This window comes from Pithys albifrons, chromosome 10 (genome assembly GCF_047495875.1).
Source record: "Pithys albifrons albifrons isolate INPA30051 chromosome 10, PitAlb_v1, whole genome shotgun sequence".
NCBI classification, from domain to species: Eukaryota; Metazoa; Chordata; class Aves; order Passeriformes; family Thamnophilidae; genus Pithys; species Pithys albifrons.
The window spans coordinates 33,553,973-33,570,292 of NC_092467.1; the positions used below are offsets into that span (position 1 = coordinate 33,553,973).

The 16,320-nt window shown below is 53.6% G+C and overlaps 1 protein-coding gene across 3 annotated transcripts in view; it reads right to left on the reverse strand.

Moving 5' to 3' along the window:
- Nucleotides 1–16,320, reverse strand: part of NEGR1 (neuronal growth regulator 1) — a 226,046-nt gene that overhangs the window by 63,248 nt on the left and 146,478 nt on the right. For all 3 annotated transcript variants that reach the window (XM_071565212.1, XM_071565211.1, XM_071565209.1), the window contains exon 4: nt 10,352–10,483. In XM_071565212.1, the coding sequence (XP_071421313.1) occupies nt 10,352–10,483 (132 nt within the window). The remainder of the gene's footprint in view (nt 1–10,351; nt 10,484–16,320) is intronic.

Here is a 16,320-nt window from a genome sequence, read left to right on the forward strand (position 1 = left end):
CCTGCTGAGCCCCAGAGCCAGCCAGGGCTTCCCAGGGTGTCCCAGGGCACCAGTTCATGTCCCTGTGACAACCCCTCACTTCCCAAGAATGCCACCCATTCCTGAAAAGGGACAACAGATCCCAGGTCAACACCTGGATGCAGATGCTTTACAAGGAAACCAGGAATACTGGGAATGCCTCACTTAAGGAAACTGCTACTTTTAAAATCCCTGGTTTGTTCTCCTGCTCCAGACTCTCTTTGTGCCACCAGTACCTGCAGGAGCAGAAGCAGCACAACACCTGCATTTTGATACATCTGATATTCCAGAGTTTTGGCCCAAACACACTGGGGATGGTGCATTTTAGGGGAGTTTTTCCAGCATTGTGAGCTGAACTCTTGAGTCTGGCTCTGAGTGTCCCCATCTTTGTGCCAAAGCAACACAGTCCAAGGTGTTCCCTGTCTTTGGGAAGTGTCTCAGAGCGTGGCTGTGCCCGAGGCACAAACCTCCACCACAACCCCTTGTGTTTGCTCCACAGCTCTGAGGTCCACAAAAGGTACTTCAGCCTCAAACCCCTTTGGTTGTATGTGAGGAGAGGCAGAAAACCTGAAGAGAAGCAGCTTTATGAATTATAAAGCCCGAGGAGTGGTGTGGGCAATTTTTCATTTCTCTGTGTCAACAGCACAGTTTCCTCTGAAGGCAGAAAAGCAAAGTGGAGCTTCTCAAAGCCACCTCAGCTCTGAGCTGCTGCCTCCAGCACACACAGGAGACTCTGAGACCTCAGTCAGCCACGTCAGCAGGGCAAACCAGGCTGTGCCAACATCCTCACTGCCTTCCCAGGGACTGGGGGCCCTGCTGGATGCCAGGGGTGCCCGGGTAGGAGCCACCGTCCCACGTGGGCTCAGGCTGTGCCCACACACTCACCAGTTGGGCCAAGCACATTCCCTTGGCAGAACCTTTTCAAGCTGCAATCATTAAAAACATAATCAAGGGTTGGAAAGGTACACAAGACTGAGCCACTGTCCATTCTCATCTCCTCCTGACCCCAGCTGGTGCCACCAGCTGCACTCAGAGCCCCTGGGACTGTCACCTCAAAGGCCCTGCAGGGGACAGGGACACTCAGGCTTGGCCCAACAGCACCCAGGAATAACACAATTCCCAGGAGAAATGCTGCTTTCCAGTGTGCTGACTATTAGGAGAAATATTTTAAGGAATTGATTTTGCTGAGGAGTGATCTGGGCAGGTGAACACTCCTGGAGGCTGGAGAGCTCTCCATTAATTTTGGCTCCTGGCTGGAGCCTCTCCCAGTTTGCTGCACTCTCCAAATTGCTCCTTCAAGCACAGGAGCTCTTCAGAGATGACTCATCTCCTGTTAAAGCTTCAGTTTCCCCAGTCTGTGTTTGGATTGGGATCACCTGAGGCTGAGGAGCTGCCAGTGGGGGGGGCACCTGCCCCAGGCAGGACTGGGGCCCAGGAGGGCTTTCCTCAGCCCCCCCTGGCTCTGCACCCCACCAGGCTGAGGGTGAGCAGCCACTGCAGGATGGAATTCCACCAGCCCTCTGGGAAGCCAGAGCCATGGAAAGGAGCACGTTGCTGCTCCCACCAGGAGGGCAGCAGCACCAGGGACGGATGCATGAGGGTGTCCACAGACCTCTTGGAACCATATTTTAACCTTACAATGACAGCAAGAGTAGATCAAACCTATTAAAAACCCCCTTTATTTAATTTTTTGTCCATTTATTCATAAGCTGGTCCTACTCCTTCACCAACAATGGTCTGAGAGCTTCACATGGTGTCTTAAAAACTGTCAACAATACATTGATGACAATATTTGTCACCGATTTGAGGAGGGTGTGTCATGAGTGTCCCATTATTTCACAGAATCCCTGAGATTGGAAAAGACCTCCAGGATGCCCAATGCCCACCTTGGCAAAGCCCTCCCAGCCCCTGGAGCCCACCCTGTGCTCAATGCCCACCTTGGCAAAGCCCTCCCAGCCCATGGAGCCCACCCTGTGCTCAATGCCCACCTTGGCAAAGCCCTCCCAGCCCATGGAGCCCACCCTGTGCCCGATGCCCACCTTGGCAAAGCCCTCCCAGCCCATGGAGCCCACCCTGTGCCCGATGCCCACCTTGTCCCCCAGCCCAGAGCTCTGAGTGCCACGGCCAGTCCTGCCTTGGGCACCTCCAGGGCTGGGCACTCCAAACCTCCCTGGGCAGCCCCTGCCAGTGCCTGCCCACCCTTTCCAGGGAGACATTCTTGCTGTGCCCCCTGCCCTTCCCTGGCCCAGCTTGAGCTGCCCTTACTGTGGTGCAGAGATCAGTGTTGGAGGGCTCTAATGTGGCAAACAGAGAATCTGAGGTGGGTTTTGTGGCTTCGAGGCTTCCTTTGCCTCTGCAGCAGCACTGCTGGTGTTGGGCTGGAGCATCATCTGCTCTCCCACTGAAGGACTGGAGCTCCTGCCCGTCCTGCAGCCTCCCCTGGCACTGCCCACCCCGAGGAGCTGCTGGGGGGCAGGAGGTTCCCTCTCCCTGCTGCAGTTCCAGCACACCAGCCCTGCCCAGGCTGCAGCCCCACAGCCCCCAATGCAAATCACTTGGCAGAGCCAAGCAGAGAATTCCTTTGAGAAGGTGACAAACACCCTCCTCAGCTGTTGGGGAGTCCTGGGCACCAATGCCCAGCTCCTCCTGCCAAGGCCCTGCTGATGTGCTGTGCTGGCACAAGCAGGAACGGTGCAGTCAGTTCTGTCAGGCTTCAGTATGAGCAGCGTTTTCCAGAAATGTGCAGTCCCCACCCAGCAGTTTGCAGAACCTCAGCAAAAACCACCCCACCCCCAAAGAAATCAATGTTAATTTAGGAGCCAAATTGCACTCCAGTCACAAACATGATCTGTATTGTTTTAATCTGACTTCTGAAATGTTAATAAAAATACCTGAAGGATATAACGTGACAAATATTCCTTTTATAAGAGGCTTCTTTCCCCACCAGCAAAAGGAAATATTTTCTTCAAAGCAACTACATTTTTCCCCACCCAACCAATTGAGACAGCTTTAATTACAAGACCAGTTTTTACTGAATTGGTGTCAATTGTTCTTCATGAGACAGGACATCATGTGATCCACATTAGTGGTCTTGGTGATGGGAATATCTTGCAAATTAAATAAATAAGTATTTTGTCCTGATGTTGACTAAAACTAACAAACCCCTCCAAGGGAAACCCTGGCTAATTACATTGTGCATGAGCAAAACCTCCATTTTACAGAATAGCAGAAATTCTACAAAGACCTTTATCTTATGCAGCCCCCCTGTTTCATTTGCACTGCTTTCACCTGCAATATTTGGCTGAGAGCCCCAGGACTGGATGGGGGGACCCAAACCTAACTCTGCTGTTCCTGCCTTAAATCATGCTCAGAGTTCCCACATGGGCTGTGCAAACACCTCCTCTCCTTCAGCTGAGTGGGCTTTGCCTCCTCAGACACTCGAGCCACTGCCACAGAAACCAATCCCAGCACTTTCCTCTCCTCCAGCTGTGGGATGTGCTGCAGGAAAAGTGGCCTCTCCATCACTCCCTGACAGCCTTGCTATGAGGTTTTAATTGCAGGAATAGCTCACATGGAACAGCTCTGACTGCTGGGCCTGAACATCTGCACAGAGAATCCCCTTGCTGGGGTCAGGTTGAACTGAACAAACCCAGGAAGAACAAGGCAGGAGATGCTCTTGCTGGGCTGATACACGAAGCCCCCCAGTCCCTCCCTGCTGCCCTGCCTGGGGTGCACTGTCAGTGCAGCCTTGGGGAGCTCAGTCCACAGCCCCCAACAACCCAGCAGGGAGCAGGACTGTTCCCCCCAGCCAAAATCCCAGAATCTTCCAAGTTGGAAGGGGCCCAGCACAACTCCAACCTTCTCTAACCACGTTCACATTCAAAGAAGTGAAGGGAGGCCACTGTCCCTTCCCCAGCTGTGCAGCAGACCCGGGGAATGGAAACCCAGACCAACTGGGGAACCCTAGTCCCAGCAGCTTCCCAAAGAAAACCAGGACACTCCTGGCAAACAGGGCAGGCTGAGGTGGTGCCTTGGGCACCGCTGGGACAGGGCAGGTCACCCCCTGTGCCTGAGGACTCTGCTCCAGGGTGTGAGTCCTTGCTGTGCACCAGCTCCACCTCACCCACATGGCCCAGGGCAAGGCAGCTCACACAGGGCAGGGAATGTTCTGGAATGTTCCCACTGCCCCAAAACCCCTGGGCAAACACAGACACAGCCCCACTGCACCAAACAGCCCTGGGCAGACACAGCCCCACTGCACCAAAGAGCCCTGGGCAGACACAGACACAGCCCCACTGCACCAAACAGCCCTGGGCAGACACAGCCCCAGACCCACTGCACCAAACAGCCCTGGGCAGACACAGACACAGCCCCACTGCACCAAAACCCCTGGGCAGACACAGCCCCAGCCCCACTGCACCAAACACCCCTGGGCAGACACAGCCCCACTGCCCCAAACAGCCCTGGGCAGACACAGCCCCACTGCACCAAAGAGCCCTGGGCAGACACAGCCCCACTGCACCAAACACCCATGGGCAGCCACAGCCCCACTGCACCAAACAGCCCTGGGCAGACACAGCCACAGCCCCACTGCACCAAACAGCCCTGGGCAGACACAGACACAGCCCCACTGCACCAAACACCCCTGGGCAGCCCCAGCCCCACAGCACCAAACAGCCCTGGGCAGACACAGACACAGCCCCACTGCCCCAAAGAGCCCTGGGCAGACACAGCCACAGCCCCACTGCACCAAACAGCCCTGGGCAGCCCCAGCCCCACTGCCCCAAAACCCCTGGGCAGCCCCAGTCCCAGCCCCAACCAGCAACCAGGACTCATCTCCAGGAGCCCCCGTGCCACTGAGGAGCCAAAGTGCTGTTTTGGAAAGGTCAGCTGAGCATTTAGGAGAAGGTGTTTCTCTGAAGGCAGTGAAACCACATCCTGGAGAGCCTTTGGCTTCTCAGGTGGTGACTTTGGCACTTCAGAAGGACTCTGCAAAGGCCAGTCCTCCCAGGCTCTGCACCCCTGCAGTGGGAACTGAGGCTGCACAGTCAGTACCTGCAAACTGATCTCTGGAGTTACAACAGTGGGAAGGAAGCACCTTCTGATTAAAGACAGGCTGATCTCCAGGGTCCTGTTTTCCCACCAAGGAGAACATTTATGATTCAGTTTCAGGTCCCCTGAGGCTGTGAGACTCACACCCTGACCACAGTCATGACTGGGAACCTCTGGTGGAGCAGCCAAAGTGGTCCAGGCCCTTCCCAGGCTGGTTAACAACCAACAGGGCAAAAAGAAGGAGCCACAGAAACATCTACAACTGTTCCATACATTTTGTGTGTTGTTTCCTTTTAAAACAAGAAAGGTGTTACACTTATGGATCAAAATAAATTTCTGTAGATTCACTGATTTCTGAATAAAAATGACTGCTGGGCTCCCAAAGCCAATGCTGACCCTTAACCTGCCAAGTCCCACATTTAGTCAGGGATATAAATATGGAGCTGCACATCTGTGGATATTAAAAGTTGGAAGAATCAGTTCCTGATTTATGCTCCAGGAGAAGTCCCCTCCTCCCCTCTCTTACATTAGAAGAAAGTGGAAATTAAAATTAAATTGCTCTGAGCAATTTCAGACTTGATGCCAAAGCAGAGGAGGACAAAGACCTTCAGAAAATATGTGGGCATTGCCTTTATATGTAATAGTTTAATAATTTAACTGAGGCAATTTTCTTTCTTGAACCCAAACCCAAACCCTTGCCAAGGAAATGTTCTCCCAGGTCAAGAACAGTTCACAGTGAGACAGTTCCTGGGCAATCCAAGAGTCCAGGTGTGAGGAGCCCCAACAAGCTCTGCAGCCCCAGAAGGTTCTTCCCCAGAAGGTTTAAGGTTCCACCTCTAATTAGGACAGAGTGGCTTGTACAGTGTGTCTGATTTCCAAGTAAAATCAGAGTATTCCACAGAACGTTATGCAAAGTGCCATAGCAACAGGAAGGCTGATTTCTAAGAAATGCTGATGAGCTGAGCTGTTCTGCACAGCCCCAAACCTGGCCAAGGAAAACAAACCCAGCACTTCAAACTCATTACAAGCCACTCACACACTCCTGCCAGAAAAAACTCCCCAGCATAAAACACCTTCTTGAGAAGGTTTGAAGGTTTGAACCAGCACAGCAGGGAGGGGCACAGGATCCACACAGGAGGCACCTCTGGGGCAGCCTCAGTGCTCCCCAAACCAGTCCCACGGGGCTGAAAACCAGTGACAGAACTGGGATGTTCGGGGTCCCTCCGCTCAGGGCTTGAGCAGCACCAGCACAGCCCAGGGGAGAGGAACCTGCTCTGGGCACACAGATACCAGCCAGAGGCACAGGAAAACTGAGAAAATGAGAAAAAAAGGCCCCAGATCCCAAACTGAAATGGTTTGTTGAAGAACACAAAACACCTGCACAAAAGGGAAAGAGTAAATGAGGCAGAATCACCCCAAACAGAATCACCCCAAACAGAGTCACCCCAAACAGAGTCACCCCAAACAGAGTCACCCCAGAGTCACCCCAAACAGAGTCACCCCAAACAGAGTCACCCCAAACAGAACCACCCCAAACAGAACCACCCCAAACAGAGTCACCCCAGAGTCACCCCAAACAGAGTCACCCCAAACAGAATTGCCCCAAACAGAGTCACCCCAAACAGAGTCACCCCAGAATCACCCCAAACAGAATCACTCCAAACAGAGTCACCCCAAACAGAGTCACTCCAAACAGAGTCACCCCAAACAGAGTCACCCCAAACAGAGTCACTCCAAACAGAGTCACCCCAGAATCACCCCAAACAGAGTCACTCCAAACAGAGTCACTCCAAACAGTCACCCCAAACAGAGTCACCCCAAACAGAGTCACCCCAAACAGAACCACCCCAAACAGAACCACCCCAAACAGAATCACTCCAAAAAGAGTCACCCCAAACAGAGTCACCCCAAACAGAATCACCCCAAACAGAATCACCCCAAACAGAACCACCCCAAACAGAACCACCCCAAACAGAATCACCCCAGAGTCACCCCAAACAGAATCACCCCAAACAGAATCACCCCAAACAGAGTCACCCCAGAGTCACCCCAAACAGAACCATCCCAAACAGAACCACCCCAGACAGAATCACCCCAAACAGAGTCATCCCAAACAGAGTCACCCCAAACAGAATCACCCCAAACAGAATCACCCCAAACAGAGTCACCCCAGTCACCCCAAACAGAACCACCCCAAAAAGAACCACCCCAAAGAGAGTCACCCCAAACAGAGTCACCCCAAACAGAACCACCCCAAACAGAGTCACCCCAAACAGAATCACTCTAGAGTCACCCCAAACAGAGTCACCCCAAACAGAATCGTTCCAAACAGAGTCACCCCAAACAGAGTCACCCCAAACAGAGTCACCCCAAACAGAGTCACCCCAGAGTCACCCCAAACAGAATCACTCCAAAAAGAGTCACCCCAAACAGAGTCACCCCAAACAGAGTCACCCCAAACACACAATTCGACCAAGGCAGTGACCACAATTCACGGGTTTATATTTCAGGTAAAGACAAGGAAAGAATAATGAACAAGTACTTGAACAAACCAAACTGGCCACTTGAACTTCAAAATACACTCAAGGCATCCAGACCAACAGAGGTGGTGGCCCCAGAGCTCTCTGGTGGGTTCCCTCAGCACAGGAACTGTAATTCCCACCTCCCCAGGGAGCACTGACAGACCCAGCCTGCAGTTTGCTGCCCGATGGGGTTCAGAAAGGCTGGAATTAAGTGATTGTCTTTTAATTTCATCAGAATGGCTTTTTCTTCTCCAAAGCCACCAGACTGTAATTCAGTAGAAGTCTAAACAATGCAGCTCTCAGAGAGGTGCCCAAGGAACAATGACAGGAAAGCCAACCCTTGGCAGAAGTTACCTCAGCCAAAGGGACTCCTGCAATACCACTCCACTTTCAGCCCCACCTTTGCTGTTCATTGAGAGCTGAGAGTTTTAAAGGAATTCCAGTAAATGCCAGTTCCCTGATCACACATTCCATCCTTCAGCCTCTCCACGTGGCCTCAGCTCTCCTGCAAGTCCCAGGATTTTGCAGCTGCCTTCAGGATTTTTTTAAGCACGACACTAATAGAGCAGAAGAGAATCAGTGGAGCGACAGGAGCACGTGGGGAGTTCCAGCCCAGCTTTCAGCTGACATATTAAATCCACACACTGCCTCGTTCAAAGCAGGGTTCAATATTATAATCTATAAATCAGTATTTGCCTTACAAAATGTAATGGAAAATGCTAATAGGATTTAGTGGTGCAATGAAATTGGATCACGTCTTATCTATTTGGACTTCATTTGGTACCACGTTCCTTCATCACCAACCAGCAGCTTCAATGGCTCTTTTCCTTTCCTTCCCTGCCCCATCCTGTCAGAATTCAGGCAGGTTCTCAGGCCACCCTTTCTCAAAGGGAAATGAGGGAGACAGACACAAATCAAGTAGAGAATGGAGATTGTGCAATATCAAGCCGTGTAATGAAAAGCCCCTGTAAAGCCATTAGAGCTCTAACACTGTTTATGTGGGGCTGAAGCTGCTCAGCCAAGAAACTTGAATTTCAGCAAGTCATTTCAGGCTGGTGATTTCCTTGTCCACACTCAGGTGACTGAGCACTTGCTGATGGATGAGAGTCCCTGTTCAGGACTGTGCTCCTGCCCATGGCATGGGCACCACGCTGGGCTCATGGATCCCCCCCACTAAGTGGGCACAGGAAGCCTTGGTTCAGTGCCCAGCTCTCAGGGCTGCAGCAGAGAACACTCCCCTCACCAGGAGTGGCACAGGATGGAGCTGTCAGGGCAGCTCAGTGGGGACACTGGTGGCTCCCTGTGCCCCAGGGGCTGTGGCAGGACATGGAACGGGACACAGGGATGGGACAGGGATCACCCAGACTCTGAGCTGGAGTGATGCTGCTGCAGCACCCACTGCCCACTCCCCACCAGGCCATCCAGGCTCCAAAACCAGGAGCCCTGGAATTCCAGATCATCCCATCCACCCCGTGCCATGGGCAGGGACACCTTCCAGCACACCAGGCTGCTCCAACAGGGACAGTGTCTGTGGGGGAGACACAACACTGATACCTCAAATATTTGTGACCAGGAAAGCTGCCACAGCAATTCTAAACCCACAAACTGTTACAAATTACAAGCTGGATAATTGAATTTAATGAAAGAATATTAATTGTTAGAATGAACAAGAGAAACCATGCACGTTGTCTTCTCTCTAATTTTTCCATGTTGGGGGAAAAAGAATCTTTCACATCACACCAAGTCCCAAAGCAAATTCAGCCCCAAGCTGTGGTCCCCCAGCAGCCCCAGGATCCCCACAGCAGAACCACAAGCCAGTAAAGTCCTTCTTCCTTTAGTGGGGCAACCACATGAAACACTTGCTGCCTCTGCTGGGAATGTGTCAGATTTCCACAGAGCCCGAGCCCCATCTCATCACACAAACAGTTTCTCATGTCCCCACAGCTTTGCACCAGCATGGCAAGGGAAATCAGGAGCTTCTCAGCCCATCAGCCTCAGCAGCCACCAGAACCCACTCAGAGAACGCCTCAAACCAGAGGGTTTGCACCTCAAACTCCTCACTGACACCAACCAACACAGCTGGACACAGCACAGCCCTTGGCCCTGGCACACAAAGCCCAGCTCTGCAGGGCTGGCACTGCACAGGCCCCTGGCACTGCACAGCCCTTGGGACACAAACCCCAGCTCTGCAGGGCTGGCACTGCACAGCCCCCTGGCCCTGGCACACAAAGCCCAGCTCTGCAGGGCTGACACAGCACAGCCCCTGGCACTGCACAGCCCCCTGGCACACAAAGCCCAGCTCTGCAGGGCTGGCACTGCACAGTCCCCTGGCACTGCACAGCCCCCTGGCACACAAAGCCCAGCTCTGCAGGGCTGGCACTGCACAGTCCCCTGGCACACAAAGCCCAGCTCTGCAGGGCTGGCACTGCACAGCCCCCTGGCCCTGGCACACAAACCCCAGCTCTGCAGGGCTGGCACTGCACAGTCCCCTGGCACACAAAGCCCAGCTCTGCAGGGCTGGCACTGCACAGCCCTTGGGACACAAAGCCCAGCTCTGCAGGGCTGGTACTGCACAGCCCCCTGGCACACAAAGCCCAGCTCTGCAGGGCTGGCACTTCACAGGCCCCTGGCACTGCACAGCCCCTGGCACACAAAGCCCAGCTCTGCAGGGCTGGCACTGCACAGCCCTTCCTTCTCCACCACATTTAGGGTCAAGAAACAACATCCCCACGTTTAGGATGAGAACCAGCAGGACTTACAGTTGACTGTGACTTTGACTTTCCTCACGTCTGGCACCGACACGTCGTTCTCAGCACTGCACTCGTACTCCCCAGCCTGGTCCCTGGTGATGCCATAGATGTCCAGGTACTGCCCACTCTCAAAGGGCTTGGCTGGAGGGGAACAGAGAGAGAAATCACTGCAAGCTCAGCACAACACACCTGAGGCTTCACATCCGGCAGCAGCAGAGGGTGTAACACACCCCCAGGGGAGGTGGGAGCCACTGCAGCTTTCACCCAGGAATCCCCCTCCAAGGTGAGCTGGGACCTCCTCAGGCTCCTGCATCTCAGCAAAGGTTTTCTGCTGATCCTGCCCCACAGCAAAGCTCAGCAACCTCCACACACATGAGAGTAATTTGCACCTGATGGGCTTCACAGAACACAAAAGCTGCCCCAGCCTCGGAAGTGGCTTGGAGCAACCTGCCCTAGGGGAAGGTATCCCTGCCCATGGCTTTAAATCCCTTCCAACCCAAGGAAGTCTGGGATTCCATGATTCCTCCCCTAAAAGCTTTGGAGCCCTGCCCCTGCAGCCACCAGCAAGGCCAGTGGGCAGTGCCAGCTGAAGGCACCACCAGCCACTCCTGGAACAGCTGATGGACCTCAGCACCCCCTGCCCGTCACAGCTGCCCCCTCTGCTCAGGGACCGTCTGCCCTTGTGCCATCACCCAGCTGGGCATGCAGCTGGATGGTGACCCCCAGGAGCTGGGGCTCTGTCCCTTGAGGGGTCCCAGGGCCAGAATGGCCCAGAGGGACCCAGTGACTGTGTCACCTGTCACGGGTGGCCACGTGTGCTGGGTGGCCACGTGTGCTGAGTGGCAGTGGGGGCACAATGGCACATCCTCCCTCCCACCTCTGGGGCAAAAGCCCTCCCAGCCTTGCTCATGAGCTACTCAGGGCTCACAGGTTGTGCCCTAACAAAAATTTCATCCTATTAGTTAAAAATGAATTACAAGCTCTGCTGTCCCCAAGGAGCCAAACCCAAGGAAGGGGACCCTCAGTGCTCCCCAGGAATCAGGGCAGCCCAGGGGGGCATTCTGAGCACAGCAAAGCTCTGTCTGCTGGGAAACAACAGGAATGTTTGTGCCCTCACCCCTCAGTGCCCTGCAGGTGGCACACGGACTGTGTCAGCAGCAGGGACAGTGCCACCCGCTCATCTGTGCCCCCCTGGCACTGGGCACAGCAGGCACAGGCATTCCCAGAGTGTCCCTGCCACGGTTCCCAGCTGGCACTGGGCACAGCAGGCACAGGCATTCCCATGTGTCCCTGCCATGGTTCCCAGCTGGCACTGGGCACAGCAGGCACAGATATTCCCAGTGTGTCCCTGCCATGGTTCCCCCCTGGCACTGGGCACAGCAGGCACAGGCATTCCCAGTGTGTCCCTGCCATGGTTCCCAGCTGGCACTGGGCACAGCAGGCACAGACATTCCCAGTGTGTCCCTGCCATAGTCCCCACCTGGCACTGGGCACAGCAGGCACAGACATTCCCAGTGTGTCCCTGCCATGGTTCCCAGCTGGCACTGGGCACAGCAGGCACAGACATTCCCAGTGTGTCCCTGCCATGGTTCCCCCCTGGCACTGGGCACAGCAGGCACAGGCATTCCCAGTGTGTCCCTGCCATGGGTCCCAGCTGGCACTGGGCACAGCAGGCACAGGCATTCCCAGTGTGTCCCTGCCATGGGTCCCAGCTGGCACTGGGCACAGCAGGCACAGGCATTCCCAGTGTTCCCAGCTGGCACTGGGCACAGCAGGCACAGGCATTCCCAGCGTGTCCCTGCCATGGTTCCCAGCTGGCACTGGGCACAGCAGGCACGGGCATTCCCAGTGTGTCCCTGCCATGGTTCCCAGCTGGCACTGGGCACAGCAGGCACAGGCATTTCCCGCAGCTCCCAATGTGTTCCTGCCATGGTTCCCAGCTGGCACTGGGCACAGCAGGCACGGGCATTCCCAGTGTGTCCCTGCCATGGTTCCCAGCTGGCACTGGGCACAGCAGGCACAGACATTCCCAGTGTGTCCCTGCCATGGTTCCCAGTTGGCACTGGGCACAGCAGGCACAGGCATTTCCCGCAGCTCCCAATGTGTTCCTGCCATGGTTCCCCCCTGGCACTGGGCACAGCAGGCACAGGCATTCCCAGTGTGTCCCTGCCATGGTTCCCAGCTGGCACTGGGCACAGCAGGCACAGGCATTCCCATGTGTCCCTGCCATGGTTCCCAGCTGACACTGGGCACAGCAGGCACGGGCATTCCCAGTGTGTCCCTGTCATGGGTCCCAGCTGGCAGAGCTTGGGTATCCCCCTGGTGGGAGCTGCTCCTGCTGCCACGCTCATGTCTCTGTGCCCTTCGAGCAGAGCTCCCACCCCATGGCAGAGTAAGGGGGTGGGTTCCTCCCAGGGCACCCACCACAAAATAAACCAAAAAATGTTAAATATGACGGTTCTTTTAACACAGGATATCACAGCAGATGCTGGAAATTACGGCTCTGAAGGTTTCAACGACTTGCTGGAAAGGTTTCCCCACCCAGACAGGCCTTTAATTGCCTGTTAATCATGTGTGGCTCGCGGAGCGCTGCCAGACCCAGAGTGGCCCGAGCAGGAGCTTGGCTGTGTCGTGTCCATCATGGTGGGGAATTAATTTGCTTATCTGCTCGTGAATAAATGTTTGAAAGTGTGCACGGTTCAGAACATCAATTAGCACCTCGCTCAGCACAGCAGCTCATTAATAGGCACAGGACCCTCTGTCTGGCACGGGGAGGAGCCCAAGTGAGCTCTGGGGGGGAAGCAGAAAGATAAGAGTGAAACAGGAAAATCATTGTGAGTTGGAGTGAATATTCATAAAATGCAGTGAAACACTTTATGGGACATGAGGAATTGCATAAGAATTTTCAGTTGTATGATTTTTTTTCTCTTCCACGTTCTTAGGAATTAATGACACAAACCCTGTCCTTCCTTCCTGCTCTCCCTGCATCAAAATGATGCTCTGCCAATGACGAGCTGCTCTTCGGGTCCTGATTACCTGTTTGGCTCAAGCACATTTGCTGACCCTTCCCACTCCATACGACTCTTCTGTTGGCAGTTTGTTGGAATTGGAGGCACAATTAGTGCTAAATGAATCACTAATTTGTTTTTCCATACTGGTTCATATCCCTCAGGATTTCTGGGTGAAATGTGCATTTAAGAAAACATTATTAGTCTGTTTAAAATGCAATTTATTCCTAAAAATGCCCAGAAGAAATGATTCTGGGAACTGAGCAGGAGGAAGTGCAGGTGTGCTTGGGATGACTGTGGCAACATTTGTGGGGTGAGGGACAGGAGGAATGGGCAGAAAGGGATGCCCAGGAAATGCCACCTGGATGTGAAGGAGGGGAGGGTGTCCCCAGAGTGAAACCAGGAGCATCTTGGTGCACTTTAAAGATTATCTGTTACTTCCCTCTAAAAAGCTCGTGCAAGCCCCAGATTTGTCACACTTGGTTCAAAGGAGCAGAATCTCCCAAACCCCTTGAGGGACATTGAGCCAAAGGAGGAAAAAAGGGGGTGAAATGTTGCTTTGGTTCTGAACATAAAGACTTTGTTCCACTGAAATATCTCCTGAGAGTCATCCAGTGCTCGCTCAAAAGTGCAACATTTCTCCCATAAAATGAACTAATATCTGTGGGAATAAGCTCAGTCTGTGTTAAAATTCTCATTTTCGCAGCATTTTATGGGTTATTAATGAGTTCGTCTCCTTTTATTGAAAAGTAAAAAATACTTTCCATTTGTTAGAAAATTGTGCAAAAAAATCACACTTTTTTTTTTGTGCAATGATTTTGGACAGTTTTAGTTTGTGTTTGATTGAAATTGTGATCATGTTCTTGTCTCTCAGTTCCTTCACAAAGCTTTGATTATTTGGCCATCTTAGTTTGAATATTCTTCTGGAAACTGTATTTTAACACGAATATTTTAAAAAGATTTTAAGAAGCCCTGAGAATTCCTTGGAATTCCTTTGGTTGTTCCTTCAGGGCTGCTCAAACTTCAGGAATGGCCCTGATTAGAGTGACATTTTCCTGAGTTTTGCTCAGGAACACCCTGAGCTCAGGGCAGTGTCACTCCCCCCCCAGCAATGGTGCCAAATGTCACTCACTGGGCCCTAAAGGTGAATCCCAAGGGTGAACTTCCAAGTCTCAGTGAAAAGGAAAGGCCCAAATTGCCAGGATGTGAATCCAGAAGGTCTTTCCTAAGGGAGTCCTGGGATTGTGGAGGTCACTCCATTGGGATTGTGGAGGTCACTCCATTGGGATTGTGGAGGTCTCTCCATTGGGATTGTGGAGGTCACTCCATTGGGATTGTGGAGGTCACTCCACTGGGATTGTGGAGGTCACTCCATTGGGATTGTGGAGGTCACTCCATTGGGATTGTGGAGGTCACTCCACTGGGATTGTGGAGGTCACTCCATTGGGATTGTGGAGGTCACTCCACTGGGATTGTGGAGGTCTCTCCACTGGGATTGTGGAGGTCACTCCACTGGGATTGTGGAGGTCTCTCCATTGGGATTGTGGAGGTCTCTCCATTGGGATTGTGGAGGTCACTCCACTGGGATTGTGGAGGTCACTCCACTGGGATTGTGGAGGTCACTCCACTGGGATTGTGGAGGTCTCTCCACTGGGATTGTGGAGGTCACTCCACTGGGATTGTGGAGGTCACTCCACTGGGATTGTGGAGGTCTCTCCATTGGGATTGTGGAGGTCTCTCCATTGGGATTGTGGAGGTCACTCCACTGGGATTGTGGAGGTCACTCCACTGGGATTGTGGAGGTCACTCCATTGCTGCCCCAAAGGCAGAGGGAGGAATCCCCCCCCCGTTTGTCCCGGGTGCTGCTGTTTGCTGGGCTGTCTCTAAACTGCTAATTAATGCTCATTACCCCAGCAGAGCTCACACCGTGCCCTGGAGCTCTTGGGCAGCTGCCAGCCCTGTGTTTGGCACCAGGGAACTATTGATTTACTGACATGCCAGGCCTTTATCAGCTGAGAAAGTGCCCTCCAGGACCACGAGCCAGGCCATTAAATTCCTATAAAATATTAATCACAAATCCTCAGGGCCTGAAGGGCTGAGGGATGGACCACCCACCTGTGCCACCCCCACGTGCCCATCACTGGCACGTTCAGCTGCCCCTGCTCGTTGTGCTCCTCATGTGAGGCTGATGGAACCCCCTGAGATGGAACCCCCTGAGATGGAACCCCCTGAGACCCCCTGAGCCACCCCAGTGCCAGGGGGTGCACGTTCTGGGGGTGCTCAGGAACTGCCCACCCATGCCCAGGATGCACCAAGAAGTGCTGAGACAGGAGGGAGGTGCTGCCCCAGCTGGGATGCCCAGCCCAGCCCTGGGGCTGTGCCCTCGCTGTTAACAGGGCACTGGGGGGTGCCCTCTGGGGGTCCCAGGCACAGCTGATGGGAAGGGGAGGCTGGAATTCCTGTTCAGGGTAAAATCCCAGAGCTGTGGCTTTGTGTGAAGTGCCCACCATGGAGTGTGAACCTCCAGCTGCTCCCTCAGAGGGCACAGAGTGAGGAGGGCACTGCCAGGGAGGACAAGGAGGGATGTTCCCCATAAAGCCATCCAGGAGCAGGACACAAAGGCTTGGAAAGCCCCAAGGAATCTGAGCTCCAAAGTACCCTGATCTTTGCCAGCAGAATGTGCTGGCACTGGGGGCTTCCTGTGAAACCAGTGAAACCAGTGAGGTATTCCTGGGAAACCAGTGAGGAATTCCTGATGGAACCAGTGAGGAATTCCTGTGAAACCAGTGAGGTATTCCTGTGAAACCAGTGAGGTATTCCTGTGAAACCAGTGAAGTATTCCTGGGAAACCAGTGAGGAATTCCTGTGAAACCAGTGAGGAATTCCTGATGGAACCAGTGACAGGACAAGGGGCAATGGCTTCCCACTGCCAGAGGGAAGGTTAGATGGGATAGTGGGAAGGAATTCTCC